Below are 26,454 nucleotides of genomic sequence, written 5' to 3' on the forward strand. Positions count from 1 at the left end.
ATTCCAAATGATAAGCAAAGTATACTTTTCATTTACTTAATCTTAAATTACAATTTTTTTCCTCAGCTGACACAGCCAGTGTAAGCAGTTTAAGTTTGTCTACAGGATATACAAAGCGTATTGCATTTCTGTTTGACTCAACTCTCACTGCCTTTTTAATGATGGGAAATCTTTCACCAGTAAGTCAAATTCTTGTTCAAATATAAAGATGTTTCAAGTAAAGATTAGATATAAAATAATTCAATGCTCTGTCTTTTTTACAAGTACTAGATTTATTCTTGAAAACATAACTGCCTTTGTTTTATATTCCTTAGAGGAGTATAGTAACTTTTTAGTGATGGTTACGTTTGTAATTAGAAGAATCAGACTCTCACCTCAAGTTTAAATATATTGGAAAGCATAATCTTCTATAATAATAAAAGTGTAATACGCATATTAGACCAGATGTCCTTCTGGGCGACCTACCGGACAAAGTCCGGGATGCGAGGGAAGCCCAGGTGCCTGCCAGTGGCCAGAGGGAATCCTGGTACCCGGGTGCCTGCTGGTGGCTAGAGGGAAACCGGGTCCCGGGTTCCAGAGGGAAGTTGGTGCCAGCAGCCAGGGGAAGGAAGGCCTACTCTTGCATGAATTTCGTGCATTGGGCCTCTAGTCCTATCTAATAATAGACAAACAGGGTAATTGACCGTACCTTCGCTACGCCTCCCGTGGGCTAATCAGCACGATATGCAAATTAACCACCAACAAAGATGGCACTTAATTTGCATACATAGGCTCCAAGCGGCGGAGCGAAGACTGAAGGTGAGCTGGAACCACGAAGACGGCTCCGGCTGGGGCCACGAAGACAGAGGACGGAAGGCGGCTCCGGCCGGAGGGAAGGCCTGGGTCCCGGGTGCCAGAGGAAAACCGGTGCCGGCAGCCAGGAGAAGGGAAGGCCTATTGCACGAATCTCTTCGTGCAACAGGCCTCTAGTGCTATCTAATAAAGAGGGAATATGCTAATTGACCCTCACACTGTTGCAAAGATGGCAGCGCCCACAGCCAATTAGGAGGGAATATGCTAATTGACTGCCCCCCTCAAAGATGGTGGCACCCACAGCCAATAAGGAGGGAATATGCTAATTGACTACCACACCCTCAAAGATGGCAGCTCCCACAGCCACAAGATGGTGGTGCCCAGTCCCCTCAGACCCGCCCCCAGGCAGGCCCGGCTTTGCCATGTGCCTGCTTCCGGGGTCCCCCAATCCCCTCAGCTCCCAGCCGCCCAGGGCAGGCCTGAGGTGCAGGTAACCAGGGCTGGCCGAGGCTTGTGCTGCCGGCAGTGGCAGCAGCAGAGGTGTGATGGGGGCGTTGCCTTCCCCTGATCGCTGGGTCGCCTCCTGCCCCTGAGGGCTCCCAGACTGTGAGAGGGGGCAGGCCGGGCTGAGGGACCCCCCTCCAGAGCATGAATGTTCATGCATTGGGCCTCTAGTATAAATATTAGATGCTATGCGCAGCATAAAATGGGAAAACTAGAACTTGAATGACTTGTATAAGGCACTGAAATACATTTTAGTGTTTTTGTTTTTGCTTTATTGCAGAACTTGAAAAGCCATGCAGTCACCATGTTCGAAGTTGGCAAACTCTCAGATGAGTCTCTGGACAGCTTTCTTATAGAACTGGAAAAGGTAAGTCTAGATTGCTGACTATGGGCTCTCAGGGCATTTGGAACATTTTTTTGCTTGTTATTGATTTATGTAGATTTTTGGTATATTCTTGCTTTTTCCAACCTCATTTCCCACCTGAACACTGTGGTAGTCATTGAGGTTTAAACATATTGAGTAGATGAATACATTTTATGATTTTAAAAATGATTTGTCTATCTCATTTAACAGCATAATTTGATATAAAGAAGAAATAGGGTATAGAAATCTTAGTCTGGTGTAGTTTTTTACACTGCATTTTTCTAAAATAGCCTTTATGTATGTATGTATGTATGTGGGACTCTCTGAAATCTCTTAAACAATTTCATTTGAAGTTTTTTCCCACCTATTTTAAATTTGGAACAATGTTTCTGGGTATCATGCCATACAGGGTGGGGCAAAAGTAGGTTTACAGTTGTTCATGTGGCAAATAATACAGTCCTATCTAATAAAAGTGAAACATGGTAATTAGCGTACGACCACTACCCTTCCCACTGGCTAATCAGGGCGATATGCAAATTAACTGCCAGCCAAGATGGCGGCCGGCAGCCAGGCAGCTGGAAGCGAACATGAGGCTTACTTGCTTCAGTGACGGAGGACTCCAACGTTCCCCGCCTGCCACTGCCGGCCTCTGAGCTGCAACTCTAAGCAACTATGTTACAAATATAGAAGCTAAACAAAACCCCAGAAACCTGCTTTAGTCGCCGGGCTTCAGCCAGCAGGATCGCAACATTGTTTCAAATACAGAAGGTAAACAAAGGCCAGAAACCTGCTTTCAGCAGCGGAGGCCTAAGAGCTGGAGCCTCAGAGCTAAAGCTGGCCCAGAATAAAAAAAGAAAAGAAAAAAAGGAGCGGTTGGGAGCTTCAGTCACCCGCCAGCCTGAAAACAGCCTCAGCCCCTCACCCAGACTGGCCAGGCACCCCAGTGGGGACCCCCACCCTGAAGGGTGTGTGACCAGCTGCAAACAGCCATCATCCCCTCACCCAGGCTGGCCAGGCACCCCAGTGGGGACCCCCACCCTGATCCAGGACACCTTTCAGGGCAAACCAGCCGGCCCCCACCTGTGCACCAGGCCTCAATCCTATGTAGTAAAAGGGTAATATGCCTCCCAGCACCGGGATCAGCGGAGCCGCGAAGCCTCCCGGCACCGGGATCAGCGTGCCAGGGGGCAGCACCCAAACCCCCTGATCGGCCCTGCTCTGTGCCTGATAGGGGGGAGCTCCCCAACCCCCTGATCGCCCTGTGGCTCTGTGTGTGACAGGGTGCGGTGCCCCAACCCCCTGATCGGCCCTGCTCTGTGTGTGACAGGGTGCGGCGCCCCAACCCCCTGATCAGCCCTGCTCTGTATGTGACAGGGTGCGGCGCCCCCCCCCACCCCCCACGGGCCCTGCTCTGTGTGTGACGGGGTAGAGCCATAACCTCCCCATCGGCCCTGCCCTGAGTGTGACAGTGGCAGTGCCCCAACCCCCTGATCGGCCCTGCTCTGTGGGTGATAGAGGGTGACGCCCCAACTGCCCCCCACGGGCCCTGCTCTGTGTGTGACGGGGTAGAGCCATAACCTCCCCATCGGCCCTGCCCTGAGTGTGACGGTGGGGTGCCCCAACCCCCTGATCAGCCCTGCTCTGTGTGTGAGAGGGGGCGGTGCCCCAACTCCCCTATCGGCCCTACTCTGTGAGTGACGGGGGTGCTCCCCAACCCCCTGATGTGTCCTGCTCTGTGCGTGACAGGGGGTGGCGCTGCAACCTCCCCATCGACCCTGCCTTGAGTGTGACAGGGGGCAGTGCCCCAACCCCCCAATCGGCCCTACCCTGAGCGTGACTGAGGGTGGCATCGCAACTCCCCAATCAGCCCTGCTCTGAGCCCGACCAGGGGCTGCACCTAGGGATTGGGCCTGCCCTCTGCCACCCGGGAGCAGGCCTAAGCCAGTAGGTCGTTATCTCCCGAGGGGTCCCAGACTGCGAGAGGGCACAGGCCGGGCTGAGGGGCCCCCCCTTCCCCCCGAGTTCACAAATTTTTGTGCACCGGGCCTCTAGTCCTATATAATAAAAGCCTAATATGCTAAGTGTGCAGTCATCTGGTTGTCCTTTCAACCAATCAAAGTGTAATATGTGTTATGCCCAGAGCTCGGGGTCCCCAATAATCCACCACCAGGGAGCCTCCTCCGATGCAAAAGCAACGAGTCTTTATTGATCAATTCTAGAATTGGCTCCCAGCCTCTATCCGGCACAAGCGGTGAGGCGAGAGAGACCGTGTCCCAGGAGAACAAAGGTTATATAGGGCTAGCTATTTGGGGTGGGCTTTAGGGGTGGCGTGAGTTACAGAGATTGGTCAGGGTTTTACAGCATAAGGGTCAGGAAGTGACCATCACATTCTGAAGGTTGGAGCCGTCCTCCACTATAGCCTTATTAGGACCTTAGCTACATTTCTGGAGCTTCATTGGTCCACTCAGGTGGGTGGTTCGGAGAGTTAGGACAATACCAGCATTATTATTGTGGTCACTCTCGGGGGGGGTGGCGGCTTGGGCTGGCTGAGGGCCCAGCCTTGCAAGACAAGATAGAGGAGAGGGAGAAGAGTATGTCCCTGCTTTGTCCTTGGAGAGGGAGGAGGGTGCATTTCTGCTTAGTTCTGCTTAGTTCTTTCAAGTTCCGTTCTGTCCCTTCAATATGCTAATGATATGCTGAGGACCCTCAACCGCTCAATATGACGTGCACTGATCACCAGGGAGTAGTCGACTGGTCGATCAGTTGCTATGACATGCACTGACCACCAGGGGGCAGATGCTCTGACTGGTACGTTAGCCTGCTGCTGGGGTCTGGCCAATCGGGACTGAGTGAGATGGGCCGGACATGCCCTGGAGCCCTCCGGCGATCCCTCCCCAGCTGGCCAACCTCTTGCATCCCTCCATGGCCCCAATTGTACACTGGTGGGGTCCCGTGGCCTGGCCTGCGCCCTCTCACAAACTGGGACTCCTCGGGGGATATCGGAGAGCCGGTTTCGTCCCGACGGTGGATTGACTGGTTGCTATGACACAAACTGACTATCAGAGGGTGGACGCTCAATGCAGGAGCTGCCCCCTGGTGGTCAGTGTGCTCCCACAGGGGGAGCGCCACTTAGCCAGAAGCCGGGCTCATGGCTGGTGAGCGCAGCGGTGGTGGCGGGAGCCTCTCCCACCTCCGTGGCAGTGCTAAGGATGTCTGACTGCTGGCCTAGGCCCGCTCCCTACCTAAGTTGGCATTCGGATATCCCCCAAGGGCTCCCAGATTGTGAGAGGACGCAGACCAGGCTGAGGTACCCGCCCCCCTGAGTGCATGAATTTTCTGCACCGGGCCTCTAGTAATTAATAAATAAGAATATAAGAATAAAGTCTGTGTTTCATGTACTCACAACTGTAAACCTACTTTAGCCCCACCCTGTATTTGTTCTTAACCACCTTTTTTCCTACGAGGACAGCACTGATTTCCCTGAGCTCTAAATCTTGATTGCTCTTCTGTTTTCATGCTCTGGATATTTTATTCTGTCTTCTGCTCTTAATGCAAAAAGTTTGTGTACCTGATCTGTTTCTTGACTAGTAATTGTGGTACCTTTTGTGCTTTAGTGATGAACGCTGTGTATTAAATGGGCTGTTTAGAGAATTTTTGATGAACATGCATTGAAATGTAAGCCCAGTCAAGGCAAGGGCTTTGTTCAGCACTCTGTTCTCACATCTTAGACAGGTCATAGCACATAAGAGGGACTCAGTAAATCCTTGTTGAATGAATTTAAGTTGTATTTTCAGCAATGATGAACAGCTATGTTGAGTCACATACCTATTGTCCCTTGTAACGAGTGATACAAAATTGTGAAGAGGGTGATGAAAATTAGAGGCACAATTGGTGACTGTGGATTGGAGTACTTTCCTGGATGAAGCCAAATGTATATCATAGAGGTTTTTAAGTACCCTATTTGAATCATCCATAGGACATACAATTTATATAATGCTATGATTTAGCATTATTAGCTTGCTAAAGTTGTTAGTTTTACTTGTTGGGGTAATTCTGTTCTCATGAAAGATGTTGTCAAATGGAAAATTAGTAGAGATTGAGGTTAATATTTGTTTCAGTATTGTCTGGGAAAAATTTTTATTTAATAATTTTTAATATCTTTTTTTTTCCTTAATTTTTTTTAACTTAAATCTTTATTGTTCAGATTATTACATTTGTTCTCTTTTTTCCCCCCATAACTCCCCTCCTCCCAGTTCCCACCCCACCCTCCGCCCTCACTCCCCACCCACTGTCCTCATCCATAGGTGCACGATTTTTGTCCAGTCTCTTCCCGCATCTCCCACACCCCTTTCCCACCCAAGAATAGTCAGTTCATTCCCTTTCTATGTCCCTGATTCTATTATAATCACCAGTTCATTCTGTACATCAGATTATTTATTCACTTGATTCTTAGATTCACTTGTTGATAGATGCATATTTGTTGTTCATAATTTGTATCTTTACCTTTTTCTTCTTTTTCCTCTTCTTAAAAGATACCTTTCAGCATTTCATATAATACTGGTTTGGTGGTGATGAACTCCTTTAGCTTTTCCTTATCTGTGAAGCTCTTTATCTGACCTTCAGTTCTGAATGATAGCTTTGCTGGATAAAGTAATCTTGGTTGTGGGTTCTTGGTATTCATCACTTTGAATATTTCTTGCCACTCCCTTCTGGCCTGCAAAGTTTCTGTTGAGAAATCAGCTGACAGTCATATGGGTATTCCCTTGTAGGTAACTGAGTTTCTTTCTCTTGCTGTTTTTAAGATTCTCTCTTTATCTTTTGCTCTTGGCATTTTAATTATGATGTGTCTTGGTGTGGTCCTCTTTGGATTCCTTTTGTTTGGGGTTCTCCGCGCTTCTTGGACCTGTAAGTCCATTTCTTTCACCAGGTGGGGGAAGTTTTCTGTCATTATTTCTTCAAATAGGTTTTCAATATCTTGCTCTCTCTCATCTTCTGGCACCCCTATAATTCTGATGTTGGTACGCTTGAAGCTGTCCCAGAGGCTCCTTACACTATCTTCGTGTTTTTGGATTCTTTTTTCATTTTGCTTTTCCGGTTGGGTGTTTTTTGCTTCTTCGCTTTTCAAATCTTTGACTTGATTCTTGCACTCCTCTGGTCTGCTGTTGGGTGTCTGTATAATATTCTTTATTTCAGTCAGTATATGCTTAATTTCTAGCTGGTTCTTTATCACAACATCGAGGGTCTCATTAGATTTCTTGTAGATCTCATTAAGTTTATCGGCAGTTTCTAAAAAATTATTGAAAAGACCTTAAAAGTGCGGTTTTGAGCTCTATATCCTCCATTTCTGTCATGTTTCTTTGTCTCCGCATTTTTTATGCTTTCTTGGTGCACTCCCTTGTGGTCTTTGTGTGCAGTCTTGTTGTAGTTAAGCCTTGATTGTTGTCGGTAATACTTGGGGTGATTTGACCTCCAGGCTAACAGCTGTGAGAATCAGCTGTGTCTGCAGTGGGAGAACTTCTGTGCTGGATATAATTACTAGAGGCCCAGTGCATGAAATTTGTGCACTTGGGGGGGAGGGCATCCCTCAGTCCGACCTGCGCCTCTTGCAGTCTGGGAGCCCTTGGGGGATGTCCAACTGCTGCGGAGGCAGGAGAGGCTCCTAGCACCACCACTGCGCTTGCCAGCTGTGAGCCTGACTCAGGGCTTCTGGCTGAGCAGCGCTTCCCTGTGGGAGTGCACTGACCATCAGGGGGAAGCTCCTGCATTGAGCGTCTGCCCCCTGGTGGTCAGTGTGCATCATAGCAATCCATTGTTCTGCTGTTCGGTTGATTTGTATATTAGCCTTTTATATAGGATATATTAGAACGAATGGTATAAGAATGATATTTGTTGGAACTTTTATTTTCTCTTGGTTTAGGTTCAGAGCACTGGTGAAGGAGAAGCACAGAGATATTTTGACCATGCACTTACTCTGAGAAACACAATACTATTTCTTCGTCACAATAAAGATCTAGTTGCACAAACAGCACAGCCAGACCAGCCCAATTACGGTATGAGTTTTATACTTGATTTTGAAGACATGATCCTATGGAAGTTCTTTCTAAGAAATTAAATAGGTCATGCCCACTTATTTAATCATCATTTACTTAATACATTTTTGTAAGTATAATGAACTTATAGCTAGAGGCTTGTCATGTGAATTTCTTTGCTTGTCAACTGTTTCCTATCTTATTCTACTATTTCTCCTCTCATGTGCAACTGACATTTGTAGTATTTAAATCTGATGAATACCTACAAACAGGGTTGGAGTGTCAATTTGTTTAAGTAGCTGAGTGGAATTTGGAACAGGCATGGGTTCTGAGGGGTGGACAGGTGCAAAATTGAGTTAAATATATTATGAAGCATAAAATTTCAAGAATGAAAGATTCCATTGCATTAAAAACAATAAATAGGAGTTTCTTATTCAAATGCTGCTGGGATGCTTATTTACTAAAGTACTTTACTTTAAAAAATAGACTGGGAACAGAACCCCTTTTTAAAGAGAAAGAGAAAGTGGTGGCAATTTTAATGTATTGGCGAACTCCCGGCGGCTGTTGCCTTAGGGTGCACTCTCAGTTTTGTGATAGGCAGGGAGTGTTCCCCAACCAGAGTTGAACTGATGGTATCAGGATTTCCGATTCTGATTCAGTAGGTTCTGCATTGTGGAATGGCACCCAGGAATGTGTGTTTTTAAAAGGTGGAATGGCTTGAGCACCAGTGTAAGAGCATTTGGCTCAAGTCTTTGGACATTCACAGGAGTTGCATCTTAGGACTTCGTGAATTCTTAGCACCACTGGAACATTTAATTTCACTCATTTTTTCAAATCCGTAACCTTTTTTTTAAATCTTTTATGACATTCCTATATTTTGAGAAAATAGTCCCTTTTTTTTTCTTTAAAGATAGAATATTAAAAGTTCCAAATGTCCTAAGGGACCACTAAGAAGACACTTTTAAGATTTAAAGCTAATAGTCTTTATTCCTGGCCCAAAGATAACTGTCTACTGGTGTTTCTTTAGGCCACCTTTTACTTTTTAAAAAGTGCTTGCTTTGCCATTCTTCCTCTCCATCCCCAGCCACCCCGGGCAATGGCATGATGAAAGCCCGAGTACCACAGGAAAGCTGTGTTCTTCCCTCCCCCAATTCCCGATCTCTACAAACAGCATCTCAGCCGAGTTCTGAATTTAGTTTAGGAACAGGAGTTCCGCACTTAGATATATGTGCCTAAACCGCTGGTCCATAAAGGTAGGTAATCAGTATTTTGTCTTGGACATTTTTGTTTCATATTGTCAGTCTTTCATTCTCTGTGTGTGCTTGATCACAATTCAGGTTTTCCTCTGGATCTCTTACGCTGTGAAAGCCTTCTTGGTTTGGACCCTGCAACTTGCAGCAGAGTTCTAAACAAAAATTATACACTACTTGTTTCCATGGCTCCTCTCACCAATGAAATTCGGCCTATCAGCAGCTGCACCCCTCAGGTAAAGACCCACTTGGCAGAAGGCCGGTGCTGTCGCTTCATTCGTACTCGTGGTGACTTGAAGAAGAGGTTTAACAGTCTTACAGGGTTAATTCTCAGTTTGCAGATACCAGATTCAAATTGCTGACTCAGAAAGCAGTTTTGTATTTTATGCTGTTGTAAGATGTTATGTTCAATTTGTGAGGTATAATCGGTACATTTTATTTATGTATCATCTGGTGACTTGCGACACAGCAGATTAATGTTTTCTTCTTGAATGCAGTCTTTTAAAGAGAATATTTTGGAGGCTTTGAGAGGGGAGTCTGGATTGCCTTGAGGAATAAGATAATTTTAAATAGGAAAAATGAAATGCTATAGAAATGGGGTTATGATTCTGACTAAATGGAAAAGAAACAATTGTACTGGAAAAGAAGTAGAACTTTGGTTATCTTTAAAATTTACTTGTGACTTCCAGCTTTTACTTTTAAAAAATAAATCAGTTCTGTGGATTTGTATACTTAGCAAGGGCATTGTGGTCTGTACCATTTTCAAAGAGTGGGGATTGTGTTACTCTTTTTCAGTGTTACATCCTGCTGTGCAAGATTTAATGGTGTAGAAGAAAGGAAGGGATTCCTTTAAGGGGTGATTTTGTTGCCTGTGCTGATCTAGCTGCCCCAGTGAGCACACCCTCCCCCCACATTTGTCCTCTATTCAACTGGAGTGGTTATAGGTTTGCGTTCAGCAACCTTTTTTATAATTCTTTGTGTGCTATCTCCAGTACCACTCCACTCCACACTCTCTCCTATTCTGTAATGCAACCTCTAGACATAATAGTTCATGAACTGTAAATGAATGGGAGGACAGTCCCTTTTGGGAGAAATTGCATGTGATTAATAATCATAATGACAAACATTTTTATATAAAGCTTACTATATACCAGGTACTATTTTCAACTTTTTAAACAACCCTACAATGTCCGTATGAGGTAGATGTTTTATTGCTACCTTACAAAAGAGCAAAATGAGGGAATAGAGAGCGTTAAGTAATGTTAGAGGTGATACGGCTGAGGGGATGAAGCCCAGATTCAGACCTTGGTGGTCCTTCAAAGTCCATCCTCTAACTGCAGTGATAAGATGTGCTTTCTCAGTTCCAGCACAAAAGAGAAACTATTTGAACAGAGAATTTAAAAGTTATTTTCATAAGGATAATAGCAATTAACATTTATATGAGGAATTAGCTTTTAATATGAGTATACTTGGTTACTTAGGAAATTTGGCTTTTTTAGCTAAGTATTACAGCTTTACCTTACCTGCTTTTTTGTTACAGCATATTGGACCAGCTATCCCAGAAGTCAGTTCTGTCTGGTTTAAACTGTACATTTACCATGTCACTGGGCAGGGACCACCATCTCTTTTGCTGTCCAAAGGTACAAGACTTCGAAAACTGCCAGATATTTTCCAGGTATGTTGTGTGAGATTTGTTTGTTTTAATTACTTTGGGGGAAGATATTAATAATGTCTTAATATCTCTATTATATAGTTATATATTAGAATAGTTATATATTAGAAATTAATAAGTGGCATTATAGATAACTTAATTTTTTGTCCATATTTCTAAGCGCCATTTTATCTCATTCATTTCTCTCCCATAGGGTTACGATCGATTACTGATAACATCTTGGGGGCATGATCCTGGGGTAGTCCCTACATCCAATGTGCTCACCATGCTGAATGATGCTTTAACACACTCGGCGGTTTTGATTCAGGTACAGTTACTTTATTGGAATCAATCCATTTTGGATTTTTCTTTTAAAGATTGTAATTTGTCTATCTTTCTGCTGAATTGCAATCACATGTCAGTAATTTGAAATTTGTGAAGCTGAAACATAAGGAATCAGATCTAGGTTTCAGTCCTGGCCTTTGGCTGGCAGTGCAACATGGACTTTGAAGTTAGACTCAGCTTTGAATTCCAACTTCACCTTTGGTTACCCTTGTGGCTGTATTTTTTTCTTTTAGGAATAGCTTTATGAAGATATAATTCATATAGCATACAATTCAACAATTTAAATTGTGCAGTTCATTGTTTTTTTTTAGTATACATTAGTTCTCCTTTTGCGTGGTTCCACTTTCTGTGGCTTCAATTGCCCAGGGTCTGCCATGGTCTGAAAATATTAAATGGGAAATTCCAGAAATAAAATAATTCATAGATTTAAATTGCATGCCATTCTGAGTAGTGTGGTGAAATCTCGAGTGGTCCTGCTCCGTCCCTCATGAGGAGTCTCCGCATCATCCCTTTGTCCAGCATATCTACACTTGTGTATGCTCCTGCCTGCAGCCACTTGGTAGCTGACTTGGTTATCAGAGAGGGGGGGAGAGAGAACATTCACGTAACTTTTATTACAATATATTGTTGTAATCGCTTTTATTACTAGTTATTGCTAGTCTCTTACTGGGCCTAATTTATAAATTAAACTCTATCGTAGGTATGTATGTATAAATAGGAAAAAAACCATAATCTATGTAGAGTTCAATACCATCCTTGGTTTCAGGTATCCACTAGTGGTCTTGGAATGTATCCCCCGTGGATAAGGCAGACTACTGTAGTCACACATATCTTCAGCCATCACCATACTCAATTTTATTTTATTAATAATTTTTATTGATTTTTAGAGAGAAAGGAAGGGAGAGGGAGAGAGAAACATTGATCAGCTGCCCCTGCACACCCCCTACTGGGAATCAAGCCCGAAACCCTGGCATGTGCTCTGACCAGAAATTGAATGGGCGACCTCTCTGTTCATGGGACAACTCTCAACTCACTGAGCCACACAAGCCAAGGCCACCATATTCAGTTTTAGAACATTTTCATCATCTCAAAAAATCTGCACCTTTAGTTCTCACTCCCCTATTCTCCCAGCCCCCACACCCTAAACACTACTAATCTACTTCCTCTCTCTAGAGCAGTGGTTCTCAACCTTCCTAATGCCGCGACCCTTTAATACAGTTCCTCATGTTGTGGTGACCCCCAACCATAAAATTATTATTTTTTTGTTTAAATACTTGTGAACTTTATATATATATATATATATTATTGATTTTTTACAGAGAGGAAGGGAGAGAGATAGAAAGTTAGAAACATCAATGAGAGAGAAGCATCGATCAGCTGCCTCCTGCACATCTCCCACTGGGGATGTGCCTGCAACCCAGGTACATGCCCTTGACCGGAATCGAACCTGGGACCCTTCAGTCCGCAGGCCGACGCTCTATCTGCTGAGCCAAACCGGTTTCAGCCATAAAATTATTTTTGTTGCTACTTCATAACTGTAATTTTGCTACTGTAAACAATATGTAATTATATATGTGTTTTCCGATGGTCTTAGGCGACCCCTGTGAAAGGGTCGTTTGACCCCCAAAGGGGTCGCGACCCACAGGTTGAGAATGGCTGCTCTAGAGCCTATTCCTGGCATTTCATATACATGAAATTATATAATGTGTGGTCTTTCGGGACCAATACTTGATCTCATTCAGTCTCCACTTGGCTGACACCTGAGTTACCTGTGAAATTAGCCTCCTTTTTAAAATTTAGCCCATGCACTCAATTTGAGACACATTACCTTATAGATTCATTTATACTTTAGATCAGGGGTCCTCAAACTACGGCCCGCGGGCCACATGCAAATACAAATACTGTATATGTTCCCGTTTTGTTTTTTACTTCAAAATAAGGTATGTGCAGTGTGCATAGGAATTTGTTCATTGTTTTTTTAAAACTATAGTCCGGCCCTCCAACGGTCTGAGGGACAGTGAACTGGCCCCCTGTTTAAAAAGTTTGAGGACCCCTGCTTTAGATTGCCTTTGCTTGCTGTAGAAAAATAGAAAATTGTTTAAAGCACTTTGATGGAGTATTAAGGTAGAATATACCACCACGTGGCAGAGTCTTATTTGGTGCTTTAATATCTATTGTTGGAAATGTCGTTTTCTCATACACCTTTCAACTTGTGTGTCTTCACGTTTAGGGACATGGCTTCCACGGGACAGGAGAAACTGTCCACATACCATTTCCATTTGATGAGACAGAACTACAAGGAGGTACCTCACTTCTGATTTGTATCTATTTCATTTCTTTATCACTAATCTTTGTCACCAATTTGGTGGAAAACATAGCAGGAAGTGAATGCTTAAAATTTTGAAGTTCTAGGATGTTACCATTTTGTTTTTAAAGAGTATTGGCAAAAGGTAGTTTTCTGTCATATGCCTTTTCCCACAAAGAATCGATAGTGTAAGACTGACTTAGGACCTTTGGAGGAATACGAGTCTGTCTTGGAGATGAAGAGAATACATAGGCGTCTGCCCAGATGGAAGCCTAGGTTTTCTGTATGTTTAGTCTCTCAGTTTCTTTTTATTGCTTATTATTTGAAGCAAGTCATAGGGAAGATTTTATGCTTAGAAAGATGTTTAGAAAGTTGGTCACCCCCAATGTTACACACTGGTTTTCTTTTAGGGGCTTTTTTAGTTATTGTAGAAATGGGTCCTAATAAACGTTTGTCTCCTACTTCACAGTTTACAGAGCACTTGCATGTATTTCTTGTCTCAGCATTTTTATTTATAATAAAATTTTTTTTGCTGTTAAATTGTATTTTTGCTGATGAGAGGATTTGAGTGGATTGCAGTTTGAGCTAAATTAGCTGGTTAGCACCAAGGGGAAAGCCCTGGTTAATGTTGGCTCCTGGATTTGGCTGTGCAGTCTCATAGTTGATAAAGATGCAGAGAAGTTCTGTAACAGCCAGTTCATTCTTCCTTTTGTCTAATAGAGAAGATACCTTTTCACTGTTGAATGTTAAGAAAATATGTACATTCAGAAGAAAAAATACTATCTGATTAAAACTTTGCATATATTTACATAGCACTTAAGTTTCCTGCTCCATGTAAAACTGCTGTTCTGTAATCTATTTTTCTGATTTTTAGAGTCTTATTGCTTGGAATTCAAGAGAGCAGTGAATGGTTCAAGTAATTTAACCGAAGTTATCCCATATAAGAACTTACTGTTCTTTCAAAATGTTGCTCACCCCTGCCCCTGCCCCCTAAAGCAAGGAAAGGCAGAGGATTTTTACAGATATCGTCTCCTTTTCGCATGGCCAGACTAGGGGAGCCTCATGTTTGAAATTAAGTGCTCTGTTTTGGCTGTTGTGTGTAAAAAATGTGGGGAAGAGAGGACTCAAAATAGCCATTTTTTCAGAAATAAGTACTTGTCTGCAACTAAACTGTGCTACTTAATCCTCTGGTACTTTATAAATTCTGTGGGGGAAAATGTTCACCTGAGGATACAGGGTAGTGACCACAGGAATTAAAATGTAGAAAATCTCAAGAACTAATTGGTAGTTCTCTTGCCTTGGGAGATAATTGTGAATTATAAAAAAGAGAAATCTCCATATTTGGATATAGAGCATCTTTCTCTTTTGTAAGTTCACAGGTAAGAACTTGAGTTAAAACTTAAATAATTCATTAGGACATAATTTCAAGTATATTAGCTTTAATTTCAAAAATATGTATATTTAATAAATTTCCTGGTAGAAGCCCACCAAGTATTTGAGGCAGAATAGAAGCACAAGTAGACGCCTAGAGAATTTACCACTGACTATTTGCTTCTGTTATACCAAATACCTCCTGAAGGCTATAAACATGTTATATGTATATAATATCCTTTTATGTTCACAGATATTTCTTCATTGGAATCAATCTTGATAGATTAAAGTATAAAAGTAATTCTAAGAATTGTTTAATAAAAATATTTTTAAGTTTTTCATGCTGTATTATTTTACAAAACTATTCACTTATAATTTGATGTCAACTCTTTGTTCTTAGAGTTTACTCGTGTCAATATGGGTGTTCATAAAGCATTGGAAATATTAAGGACTAAGGTGGACTTGCAGCATTTTTGTGGCTATATCACCATGTTGAATGCTTCGAGCCAACTTGCAAGCAGAAAACTCAGTGATTCTTCTGATGAGAGAGGTTAGCCAATAGTTGGGTTTTGAATTAAAGATTATTTGGTATTGAGTTAATTACAACCTAATTATTTTAAAAGCACGGCGACTTTTGTAGGGATGTTGAATTATTTACCTCTTAATGCTTTTTCACTGACGTATGAGAAAATACTCTGTGACATCATTTGGACAAGTATCAGTTGTTTAAATGGAGGAAATATTAAGTGCATAACTACAGAAGTGATGACCTGGGTGGGGTTGGGATACAGAAAGGTTATCAGGTTTTAGCCCTTTACTGTCATATCTATGTTTATAGGCTTTAAATTAACTTCCTTTATGGGGTGATGGTTTCAAAGTTTTAGTCTCTTTGTAACGATGTCTCCAGTTCTTCCCTTTTGACCTTTCTCTTTCTGTGAAGGCACTATTGTCTCAGTTACCCAGGCCAGAGTCCTATCGCCGTCATCCTTCTCCTTTTCTGCACTGTCCAGTTGTTTCCAAGTTCTGTGAATTAATGGTTGGAAAAGTCTCTCATATCCGTTTCTTCCCTTCTCTTTTTATTCTCTGTAACTGCTGTTCTAGTCTGAGTCCTGGTCCTTGAAGCAATCATTGTCTGCTTAGCTTTCCTGGCCTCATTCTCTTTCTTTCTATCTCCAGTCTATCCTGCATATTGATGATGGCTAGTTTTCCTTCGATATCTTTTTCTTTCTTCTTCTTTTTTTTTCTAATCCTCACCCAAGGATATTTTTCTTCTGATTTGTAGAGAGAGTGGAAGAGAGAAGGAAAAGCAGAGAGACATAGCAATGTGAGAGAATACATCGATGGGTTGCCTCCTGCATGAGCCCCGACCTGGGCTCGGTCCGGGGAGGAGCCTGCAACCGAGATACATGCCCTTGACCAGAATTGAACCCGTGACCCTTTGGACCGCAGGCCGACGCTGTATCCACTGAGCCAAACCAGCTAGGGCCTCTTTTTCTTTCTTTTTAATTTAAAATTTTATTTTCCAATTACCTTTTCATGCTTACTAATAGTTTCTGCTCTGTCCTAATTCTGGCTTGTAATGTGGCTGTGGTTGCCATGGTGCCAGCTCTGGTCTATGACTCCAAGGAAACATTTCAGTTCAATTGTCTATCGTCAGTTGACTACTCCTTGAGCCTCTTATGTTGAAATCCTGAGAAAATAATTATTGCTAGCCATCCAGTGTCTTGGATTGGCTCCCTTTGAGTTAGGTATCTGTTTGTGGTCCATTTACCTTTGGCCAGAGGATTTGGGTAACTTTTGATTTTTGACATAGCAGGTTTTTTATATTTATTATTGCTGTGTAATAGGCAGTTTTCAACAGTTAACTGCCAAGTATCACAGGAGCATTTTCCAGAGAAGAAGGCTATGGAGTTAAGCAGTCATTTCAAAGCATGTCTGCTACTGCTGCCGTGTTTTATTTCATTCATTCCACAAACATTTACGGACTGTCTGCTTAGATGCTGGAGACATTTAAATTTGTAAGACCTGAGGAATTATACCCTAGAAAGGGAGAAAGCAAGTGAACCAGGATGCTGTGCTGTGTTAAGACACTGGGATAGGGCTCTGCCTTAGCTTGCAGTGCTGAAATAGGACAGCTGAGCTATCAGAGAAGGCCTCTTATGGAAAGGAAAGTTTGGACTGAATTTTGAATAATGAGGAGTTATCTACACAAAAGATAATTGTTGTTTATGTGGAAGGTAGCTGCCTTTCAGGCAGAGGGAATCAGGGAATAGAGTAGCTTGTGGCAGCCAAAAGAAAGAATCTATTGGGCAGAAGTAGATGAGAGTAGAGAAGTAGATGCAGTAGAGAAGTAGGTGTGCTCTAAGGAGCATCTTCTGTGCTGAAAGATAGGGAAGTCAAAAAGACTTTTGAAGAGGAATGATGTAATCAGACTGCATATTTCCATGGGGTAGAAATGACTTTAGTAGTGAGCTTACTGATAGTCTAAACTTCTCTTCTGCCATTTGAATCCTTGTTTTTACAACCTTAGCACTATTTACGTTCTGAGCTTTGTTGTGGGGCTGCTCTGTGCACTGCAGTATGGTTAGCATCCTTAAATATCAGTGGCATCCCTGTTCCCATTCATGACAACAAAACCTGTCTCCAAACATTGCCTAGTGTCCCTTGGGCGACAAAATTATCCCCCAGTTGAGAACTACTGTTTTAAGGTTAAGGACTATTCATTGTTTTCCATTGTCATTTCTGTTGCCTGAATCCACTTTTATGTTAGAACTGATTTATTGACAACTTATACCAACTATTAGAATCTTAATATTTGTGTTTGTCCTTAAATTACAAGGTGAACCTGATTTGGCTTCTGGCTCAGATGTAAATGGAAGTACAGAGTCGTTTGAAATGGTCATTGAGGAGGCAACTACAGATTTAGCAACTAAGCAAAACTCTGGTAAGGTTTTAAAAATTATTTGCAGTCTTTTTAAAAAATATATTTTTATTGATTTCAGAGAGGAAGGGAGGGGGAAAGTGATAGAAACATCAGTGATGAGAGAGAATCATTGATCGGCTGCCTCCTGCCTGCCCCCTACTGGGGATCGAGCCTGAAACTCGGATATGTGCCCTTAACTGAAATCAAACCTGGGACCCTCCAGTCCACACTCTATCCACTGAGCCATACCAGCCAGGGCTTAACTTTTTTGTTAAGTCATCTGGATGTCATTTGTCCATAAAGGACCTTGTAATAAGAATTTTCTAGCAAACATTTTTGTATATTTAGAATAGTCAAATATTATTAAAATATTATTAAAATACTAGAGGCCCATTGCATGAAGAGATTCGTGCAATAGGCCTTCCCTTCTCCTGGCTGCGGGCACCGGTTTTCCTCCGGCACCTGGGACCCAGGCCTTGGTTCTGGCCGGAGCCTTCAGTCTTTGTGGCTCCGGACGGAGCCTTCAGTCTTCGCTCCACTGCTTCGCCCCTACATATTCAAATTAACTGCCATCTTTGTTGGGTTAATTTGCATACTCTCCTGATTGGCTGGTGAGTGTAGCGGAGGGACAGTTAGTTTACATATTTGTCTATTAGGTAAGATGACCTGAGAATAGTGACTTAAGTTTCGTATTTCCTTTGTTAAATATTTCAGTTAATTCTCTCATTTTGTAGATATCTTGCAATTGGGTAAAAGACCACTTTGGACTGATGAAAACTAGTACCTTCTCCTCAGAAGCATGTACTTACATCCTCAAAAACATTCTTTTCTATTTCAGAGATTCACTGACACTCCTTCCCTCTCCGCCTAGTTCTCTCTCCTGCTCAGCCAATTGGTGTGTGAGAGGAATCTATGAAAATCCATTGACCTCAATTAAGAAACCCTGGTCAGTTATAATATATAAATTTATGCATGACTAATAAGTTTACATGTCCTTTTATAGTTGCCACAACAGAAGCAGATTGGGTTCCTCTTGAGCTATGCTTTGGAATTCCACTGTTTAGTTCTGAATTAAACCGGAAAGTTTGTAGAAAAATTGCTACCCATGGCCTTTGCAGAAAAGAGAGGTAAGAGTTTATGTTCATTGTCATCTTTTCATCTATGAGATTTTTAAGTCAGTAATATTTGCTATATCTTTCTTGTATTTTATACATGAACATAGCAATTACCTGTGTATATTTGTTTATTGAATAAAGTTTGCTAGTTTAAGGGTTTTGATGTATTTTCAAAATTAAACTTTTATACCTCAGAAATTAGGCACATACAAACATTTTAGGCACATGTTTTGGCTAATTATAATTATATTTATATAGTTACCCAGATTTGGTGAGGGTGTGGTAAACGGAGAATGCTCATGAGAGTATGAGCCTGGTTTTTTAAAATATATAAATGTCTGTAGAGAATTTTTCTTGTGGACTTCTCTTATTCCACAAACACACACTCAAGTTATGTTATCTTAATAGTGATTATGTCTTGTGGTGGAATTATGGCTGACTTTCAAAGTTGTCTTCAATTTCCACATTTCCTAAAATGAGCATTTATTACTTATCAGAGATGACATGTAGGTTTTCCCTTATGACAACTCTGATCCATTGGTCGTGGCTGCTAAAAGGTAGTATTGTAAAGACTCTGAGACTGACTGGGTTAGTTAGAAAAGAGCATCATTGAATCTGATGGTCATAGTGGATAACTTGGAAAGGTGATATCTACCGATCTGTTTTACTTATTTAGGAAAACAGAGTTGGATAATAAATCATTCATTTTACTGGCTTAATGTAGCTTATATCAGAAGATTAAAAGTGCTCAGTTGACAAGTAATTTTATTTATGTATTTATTTATTTATTTTGGTTAATCCTCACCTGAGGATATTTTTCTACTGATTTTTAGAGAGAATGGAAGGGAGGGGGAAAGACAGAGAAACATCGATGTAAGAGTGACACATCGACTAGTTGTGTCCTGCACATGCTCTGACCAGGGGAGGTATGTGCCCTTGACCAGATTCGAACCTGGAACTCTTCGGTCCAGGGCCGATGCTCTATCCACTGAGTCAAACTGGCTAGGACGACATGTAATTTTTAATAACTGTCCTCTGAAAATAAAATAAGACATGAATAAAATAGAAATGCTATAGCTTTGAAGATTGTCACTATAATTGTTACCTATTTATATATTTGAAAAATATTTAATTTGGTGGGTTGATGTATGTTAAATATGTCAGACTTCATCCCTCCAAGTGCATAAATTTTTATTTTAAAAGGTTATTTAGTAAACATTTATATTTGCTAAACCTTATAATAAATTTTAATTTTGGTAATTTATGATGTTTTATGTCAAAATGGTCTTTTTATGTACTGTTACTCCCTATTATTAAAAGAGGCAACAATTTCATTGATGAGAACCATTGAAATTGGTTTTTAAAAAATTTTAATGTGGTTAATCAGGATTTATATGCTGATATAAATGTTTTGAAATTAGTAAAATTAAACTGTTGAAATTAGCAAAATTAAACTCTTGTCATTATATTTGTACTAAACTTTCCCCCCTTTCTTTCAGCCTTCAAAACCTCTTACATTCCAGTAGAAAACTTTCTCTACGAGTCCTTAACTTTGTTCACTCATTCCAGGTAATAAACCAGAAGATCCAAATGTTATTGGTGTAGAGCTTTAAATACAAAGCACTTCCATGTTTGCTTTGAATCTCCACTGCAGTAGACATGAAATAAGCATTAATTTAAATTTATACCCGAAGACACCAAGATTCAGGAAGTAAATTGACTTGCACCGAGCTCATGAGCCAGGTCTTCTGGCTCTAAAGCTTGAACTCTGTTCTGTGCCAGTTCTTCATTCAGGAGTGTGTTCAGCATCTGTTACAGGCCATGCATCATACAAGGTGCTGGCTCTTGAGTCTGGTACTCCATTAATAACTGCAGGGAGCTCCATTGTCTGTGTGGTAGTGAAAGCCAGTGCTCTAGACCTTTTGTGTCCTGTGTCCCCACCCACCCCCCACCCCCCAACACACAGAGGAAAGAATACCCTAGATTTGATTTGTAGATAAACTAGAATGGAATATTTCTGTTCAGAATATCTGATCTAATAATTTGAAATTAATATTTTAGAGTTTTGTTTCATTCATTCTTTCAATAAATACTTGCGTTTACTCCATCCAGACCCTTTCCCAAGTGCTGAGGAAACAATGATCTCTAAGACACTAGAGGAGCCTAGAGGGTTGTACGAGACACTAGTCAAGTAAACGTCGATTTCAGTAGGTACTTTGAAGGATTCAGGCTCCTTCAAATCTGATGGATTCCAAAGCTAGACCTACTTTAAATAGGTAGAGATGCTATATAATCTGAAACCTAAAGGATGGAAAAGAGTATTCCAGGCAGAGTTTAGCAGGCACAAAGGTCCTGTGTCAAGAAAACAGAAGGCCAGTGTTGCCGAAACCTCATGAAAGAGGGGCAGTGGCAAGAGGGGTGGGAGGGCCTTCTAGAATGTATTAAAGCATTTGTGGTTTATGCTGAGTGCATTCAAGACTTAAACAGAGAATGACATTATTTCTTTAAAGATTAGTTACTGTTTAGAGAATAAATTAAAAATGGGCAAGCATAGAAGTAAGATTAGTTTGGAGACTACTGTAATAGCCCAAGTGAGAGATTTCAGTAGCAGCCTTTCTCACTAAAAAACCCCCCACAAAAACACAATTTTGTAGGTATCCACAATACAGGTTTATTACACATATATACTGTTACACCAATAAATTACATATATTATAAAACATACACAAAAATAGAAATTCTTAAAGGATGCAATAAGTAGATACAAGATTTTAAAATTTTCGTAGTACCATACCCCACTTTGGAGTGAGTACCCCACTTTGGAGGCCACTGGCCTAAACTGGCAGTGGCTGTGGTGAGTTAGGTAAATTATTTTGGGATCCATGTTGGAGGTGGGTTTACAGAACCTGGTGATTAGTTAAATGTGAGGAAATATTGAGGGTGTGATAGGAAGGGAGGAATCCGAGAGATTCCTGTATTTCTGAGTAGCTTGATGTGGGGGGTAGGGGACACGGTCAGTGTGGCACGTGTGGTGCAGCATCTGAGCGCGAATGTCGGGCATGCTTGAGCCCGGAGTTCTCGGGGGAGGTCTGTGCTGAATATGTGCCTGTGAGAGCCCTGGGAGTGGATGGGCTGTTCTAGTGCTAAATGCTGCGTGAGGGTTTTTAGGGATTGAGAACTAACCTCTTATTATACCGTAGTCTCATAGCCTAGTATTTCTATTCATTTCAAAGCACTTAGCATAGTCCAAGTTGTGGTAGTCATTTCTGCATATGTTAATACCTCTCATTGATTATTTTGGGTTTGTGAGGTAGGTCTTTGCGTCTCCATTAGTACTTTGCACTCCATAAACATTTCTCCGGTAATCAAGGTCTGTTTTCCTCATTAGCTATACTAAGTGGTTTGGTAACATGTAGAATACAGAATTTTTCTCTTGTTTCTTGATCTTTTAGGAAGGTGCTTCAACACTGGATATTCACACAGAGGCCAGCTTTTCAAGTTTGCTCTCCCAGTCATCCCAAGCAGATCTGGGAGTCCCACTGCCCGCAAAGAACTTAATATTTAAAGATGGCATCTTATCAGAATGGAGTGGACGGTCACCTTCCTCACTGCGTATTGCTAGTCTCCATTTGCAATGATTTGGTTACACCATTTGTTGCTCACACTTTCTGCCTTTTTCTTTCTTAAGGTTAGCTTTATAGTGCCAGCCACTAAAGAAGCATCCTGCCGCTGCCGTGCGATTCATGCCTACCTGGTGTTTGAAGTTTGGGGGACACGTTCACGGTTTCTGAAGTTTTCCTCATCGTTGCACCTCCTAATGCAACCAAGAGCTTTTTAGCAGCCTGCACTGTATTTTTTACCTTGAGACAATCTGCATTTCTTTTATAAAACAGGATATACTTTATAGGCTTTCTGATGACTGTTATGTTTATAAGCGGTCTCTACGAATATTGCAGTGGTAATTTTATATGTTAGGTTATCAAACGTAAATCTTGTTTAGTTTTATATTTTGTTACCTACTCTGTAGGGGATCATGGGAAGAGGGGATCTCTTCCTCTGCGAAGGCTTCTTGGTACTTAAGTAGCAAAACTATGAAACATACACACCCAGGACTGAGAAATGATGTGATGGGGCATTAAGAACTCCTGTGGCTGTCTGTAAATTATGTAGATCAGTTGGACGTTGTTGAAGGTATGTCAGTCAGCATAGTTCTGTGTAACTTACCCTTGATTTATAAGGTCTTAACTCCGATTCTGACTCTACATTGACATCTCATGAGAAGCTTTGGAAAGCATTCTATTTTTAAACAACATTTATATGTGGACTTCTGTTGTCACTCACTTTGGACTTTATATTTTCATAGAGTCTTTCTGGAAAAATAGAATTTATTTTCCGTTCTTGTAGCTGTGGCTGCTGCACATTTTCACTGTGACTTATTTTTTGTTTGTAGTTTTACCAATTAATTGTTATGAAATTGAATTTGATGTTCTCAAACCAAGGGTTATGATTTTAGGTTAGAATTATATAAGAGAAGCATTAAAGCTATGTCTTCTGATCAAAATACTTTAGTGAAAAGCCTACTTTGAAGACATAATTAGGTAGTTTGGATCTTAAATTTATGTGAATAGTTCGGGGAGGAAATGATAAAGGAAAATTGAGTATTTCAAAATGTTTTTTAAGTCATTGATTCTTTTAGTGTCTCAAATATTAGAATAATTGGAATCACTTTTTAGATTTTTCAGGTTACCTTGGGAAGTTTGTGCAGTGTTATAGTTTAGTTTAGCTCTTCTCCTAGGATAACGGTTTGCTAGTTTAAAACTGTAACCAAATGAACTGATCAAAGAACATATATCTAAAACACTTAAGGCATTAGAAAATTTGGGAATGCTAAAACCTAAACTTTCTTGCTGATAATTTTTGTTATTTGTAGAACTGATATTTGTGGATTTTAACATACTTCTGGAAATATATGCCTTTTTAAAACTGTTAACATAACCATGCATTCAGCCCCATGGCCTACCCACAGAATTGAATCTTTTGGAGCAGGTTACCTGTGGCAAGTCAGTGCCGTGTTTAGGTAAATGCAGTTAACTTTTAGTTTTCTACTTTCTCTCTTATATGAGGTAGAAATCAGTGTATCTTATAAATGTTTGTCTATAAAAGGAAAAATACATACTATTAAAATAATTTCTTATGACTGTGAATCACTCATTCCCCCCAATAATTGATATTGGACATTCCTAGTGCTATTAGGTATGTATGTAACTTACAGTTTTTCAACCAAAAGTTGAAAATATTTCATTTGATCAGGGCTCTCTAATCTCATTTGCTTTGTTTGAATTAACTGTAGTTATTTTATTTATTCCTGTATTACCAGTCTAAGTCTATTGTAGTGACATGTACACTAATAAAGAATCAGATATTTGTACTTGTTGGCAGTGAACCCAGTTGTTGGTGAATTTAAAACTTAAAATGTGGAAGTGATTTGCTGCTGCATTTCCTTTGAGAAATAATGGAAGAAGAAATAGAACCTAATCATGATCATGAATTTTAGGGGAAGTACTGAAAAAGCATGTGGCGCGCTCTGGTTTCTCCTGTGAATAAGGAAAGATTCTGGTTCCCAGCTGAAGACCTCATTTTTAAGGAGGGCAGTCTGCTTTTTATTTTTTATTTTATTTTATTTTATTTTTTCGTTAATCCTCACCCAATGATATTTTTTCCATTGATTTTTAGAGAGAGTGGAAGGGCATGAGGGAAGGAGAGAGAGAGAAACATCTATGTAAGACAGACACATCTATAGGTTGCCTTCTGCACGCATCCTGGCCAGGGCTAGGGATTGAACCTGCAATCCAGGTATGTGCCCTTGACCTCGAATCGAACCAGCGACCCTTTGGTGCACAGCCTGGCGCACTAACCACTAAGCACCACTAGCCTGGGCAGCCAGGCAGGCGGTCTGCATTTTAGAACTGTTAGCAAAATGTGCAGGCTGCTTTGTGCTTTGCTTTATGAATTTGGCTTTGTCTCATTTATATTTTAACTCATGTAAAGATGCATCTCTTAAATCTTACAAGTATTGATCCATTTCAACAAAAAGGTAAATGTAAAATACAGACTTTATTATTTGCCAAAGATGATTTGTGAAATAATTTTTTTGCAGATGTTTAAAGTAATTTCATTGGCTTTTGCTACCTCCCATTTCTTTCCCCCTGTAATGTAGCTTAAACCATGGCAAACATTCCTTGGAAACTAAGAGAAAAAAGGTATCAGGAAGGACATGGAATTTTGTGTGACACAATTTCACCTCTCAAGTGGGTCTAAAGAGCCGAAACTTCGTTATTAAAAAAAGATGATCATCTGATTTCCTCCCTTTTAAGTATGTAATCAGATGATTTTGTGGGTTTTTTTTAAAATACTGGTTTCTTTTATTTGATGTATTTAGTTTTCTGTTATCTTTCTCTTTTATGTTCAGTGTTTCAAATACAGTTTGTATTTAAAGATTTTTAAAGTACCAAAATTGTAACTAAGTACAGTGGATTGTTTTCTGGTATGATATTAAATATGAAATGTATAAAGTGTTGTCAATTTGATTATTGACACATATACTATGTTTACAAATAAACTGGTGGTGATCAATTACTGAGAAAATGTGTATAATCTTCTGTAAGTCCCTTTCTTAATTTTAAGTACAACCATGCTGCTGTGGCTTTCCTATACATTGTTTTAAACAACCGTTTTATAAGAATTTCACATTTACTCTCTATCCCCTTCCCTCAGCTTCCCCTAATGTTAACATCTTATGTAAACTATAGCACATCTGTTAAAACTCAGATATTCGCATTGATACGCAGCTATTTACTAAACAGCAGACTTGATTTGGTTTTCACCTTTTCCCACTAATGTTCTTCAGTTCCAGGATCCAACCCAGGATACCACATTGCATTTATTTAGTCATTAATGGTTCTTTAGACTCCTCCTACCTGTGACGGTTTCTCAGTCTTTCATGACCTTGACACTGAAGGGCACTGCTTGGTGGTTTGAAGGGTGTTCTGATATTTGAGGTGATGCTGTATCGGGAGGGACAGCACGGAGGTGATGTGCCCTCCCACACTGCATCGTATCATGGGTATGTGGTGTCAGTGGGCAGCACTGGTGATGTTCCTTCTTTGGTTTAAGGTGGTATGTGCTAGGTTTTCCCACTTTCCTTACTTTCTTAGGAAGTGAATCATTAACTTGAGCCCACATTCAAGGGGAGGGGGCAGTATTTAATATTTACATTAATATGTGATCCTGGCTGCTTATTTTATACTTTAGTTTGAAATTCAATACTGTTATTATTTTGTGCAAATTGTTTCAGCTTTGGGTATTGGGAACATTTGTGATCTGCTCCTAAATTCTTTTGACGTGCCCTTATTATTTTTTTAAGACCATATTCTTACTTTGTGGCACTACAAGTATTATCTGGACGCCTGCCCAGGAATGAGCTATTCCTTCAAGGATCCCTGATTCCTTTTACTGGCAACAGTATTTAGAAACCAGGATTTGGGTGATGGGTGTGCTTGTTGCTACTGGTTGTATGCCTCTTCAGTGGAACAAGCTGAGAGATATAAATATGTATACTAACCAATATAGGTGCACATCTCTGTATTATTTCTAGATCTATCTCTGTGTATATTACATAAACATTAACTTAAACTGACTCTCATCAGCAGCACAGGTTCATTCTGGTTTTGCCCTTTGCTTATTTGTAATCTTCCTTCCTCTGAGAGGGAGTAACCTGGCTCCTGTTATCTGCAATTTATTTATTT

General features: G+C 40.8%; 1 protein-coding gene across 1 annotated transcript in view; it reads left to right on the top strand.

Annotated features, from left to right (window-relative positions):
- FAM91A1 (family with sequence similarity 91 member A1) overlaps positions 1-24,154 on the top strand; it is a gene marked incomplete at its 5' end in the record, with an annotated part of 42,779 nt that extends 18,625 nt beyond the window's left edge. Inside the window, 12 exons of the mRNA XM_081111242.1 lie at positions 67-179; positions 1,577-1,663; positions 7,578-7,710; positions 8,955-9,175; positions 10,480-10,614; positions 10,805-10,918; positions 13,166-13,238; positions 15,012-15,161; positions 17,451-17,555; positions 18,538-18,661; positions 20,149-20,218; positions 22,102-24,154. Coding sequence (XP_080967368.1) covers positions 67-179; positions 1,577-1,663; positions 7,578-7,710; positions 8,955-9,175; positions 10,480-10,614; positions 10,805-10,918; positions 13,166-13,238; positions 15,012-15,161; positions 17,451-17,555; positions 18,538-18,661; positions 20,149-20,218; positions 22,102-22,287 — 1,511 coding nt within the window. The 3' untranslated portion in view covers positions 22,288-24,154. The remainder of the gene's footprint in view (positions 1-66; positions 180-1,576; positions 1,664-7,577; positions 7,711-8,954; positions 9,176-10,479; positions 10,615-10,804; positions 10,919-13,165; positions 13,239-15,011; positions 15,162-17,450; positions 17,556-18,537; positions 18,662-20,148; positions 20,219-22,101) is intronic.
- Between the last annotated feature and the right edge of the window lie 2,300 nt (positions 24,155-26,454).

This window comes from Myotis nattereri (genome assembly GCF_964212035.1).
Source record: "Myotis nattereri genome assembly, chromosome: 17".
In the NCBI taxonomy this organism is placed as follows: Eukaryota; Metazoa; Chordata; class Mammalia; order Chiroptera; family Vespertilionidae; genus Myotis; species Myotis nattereri.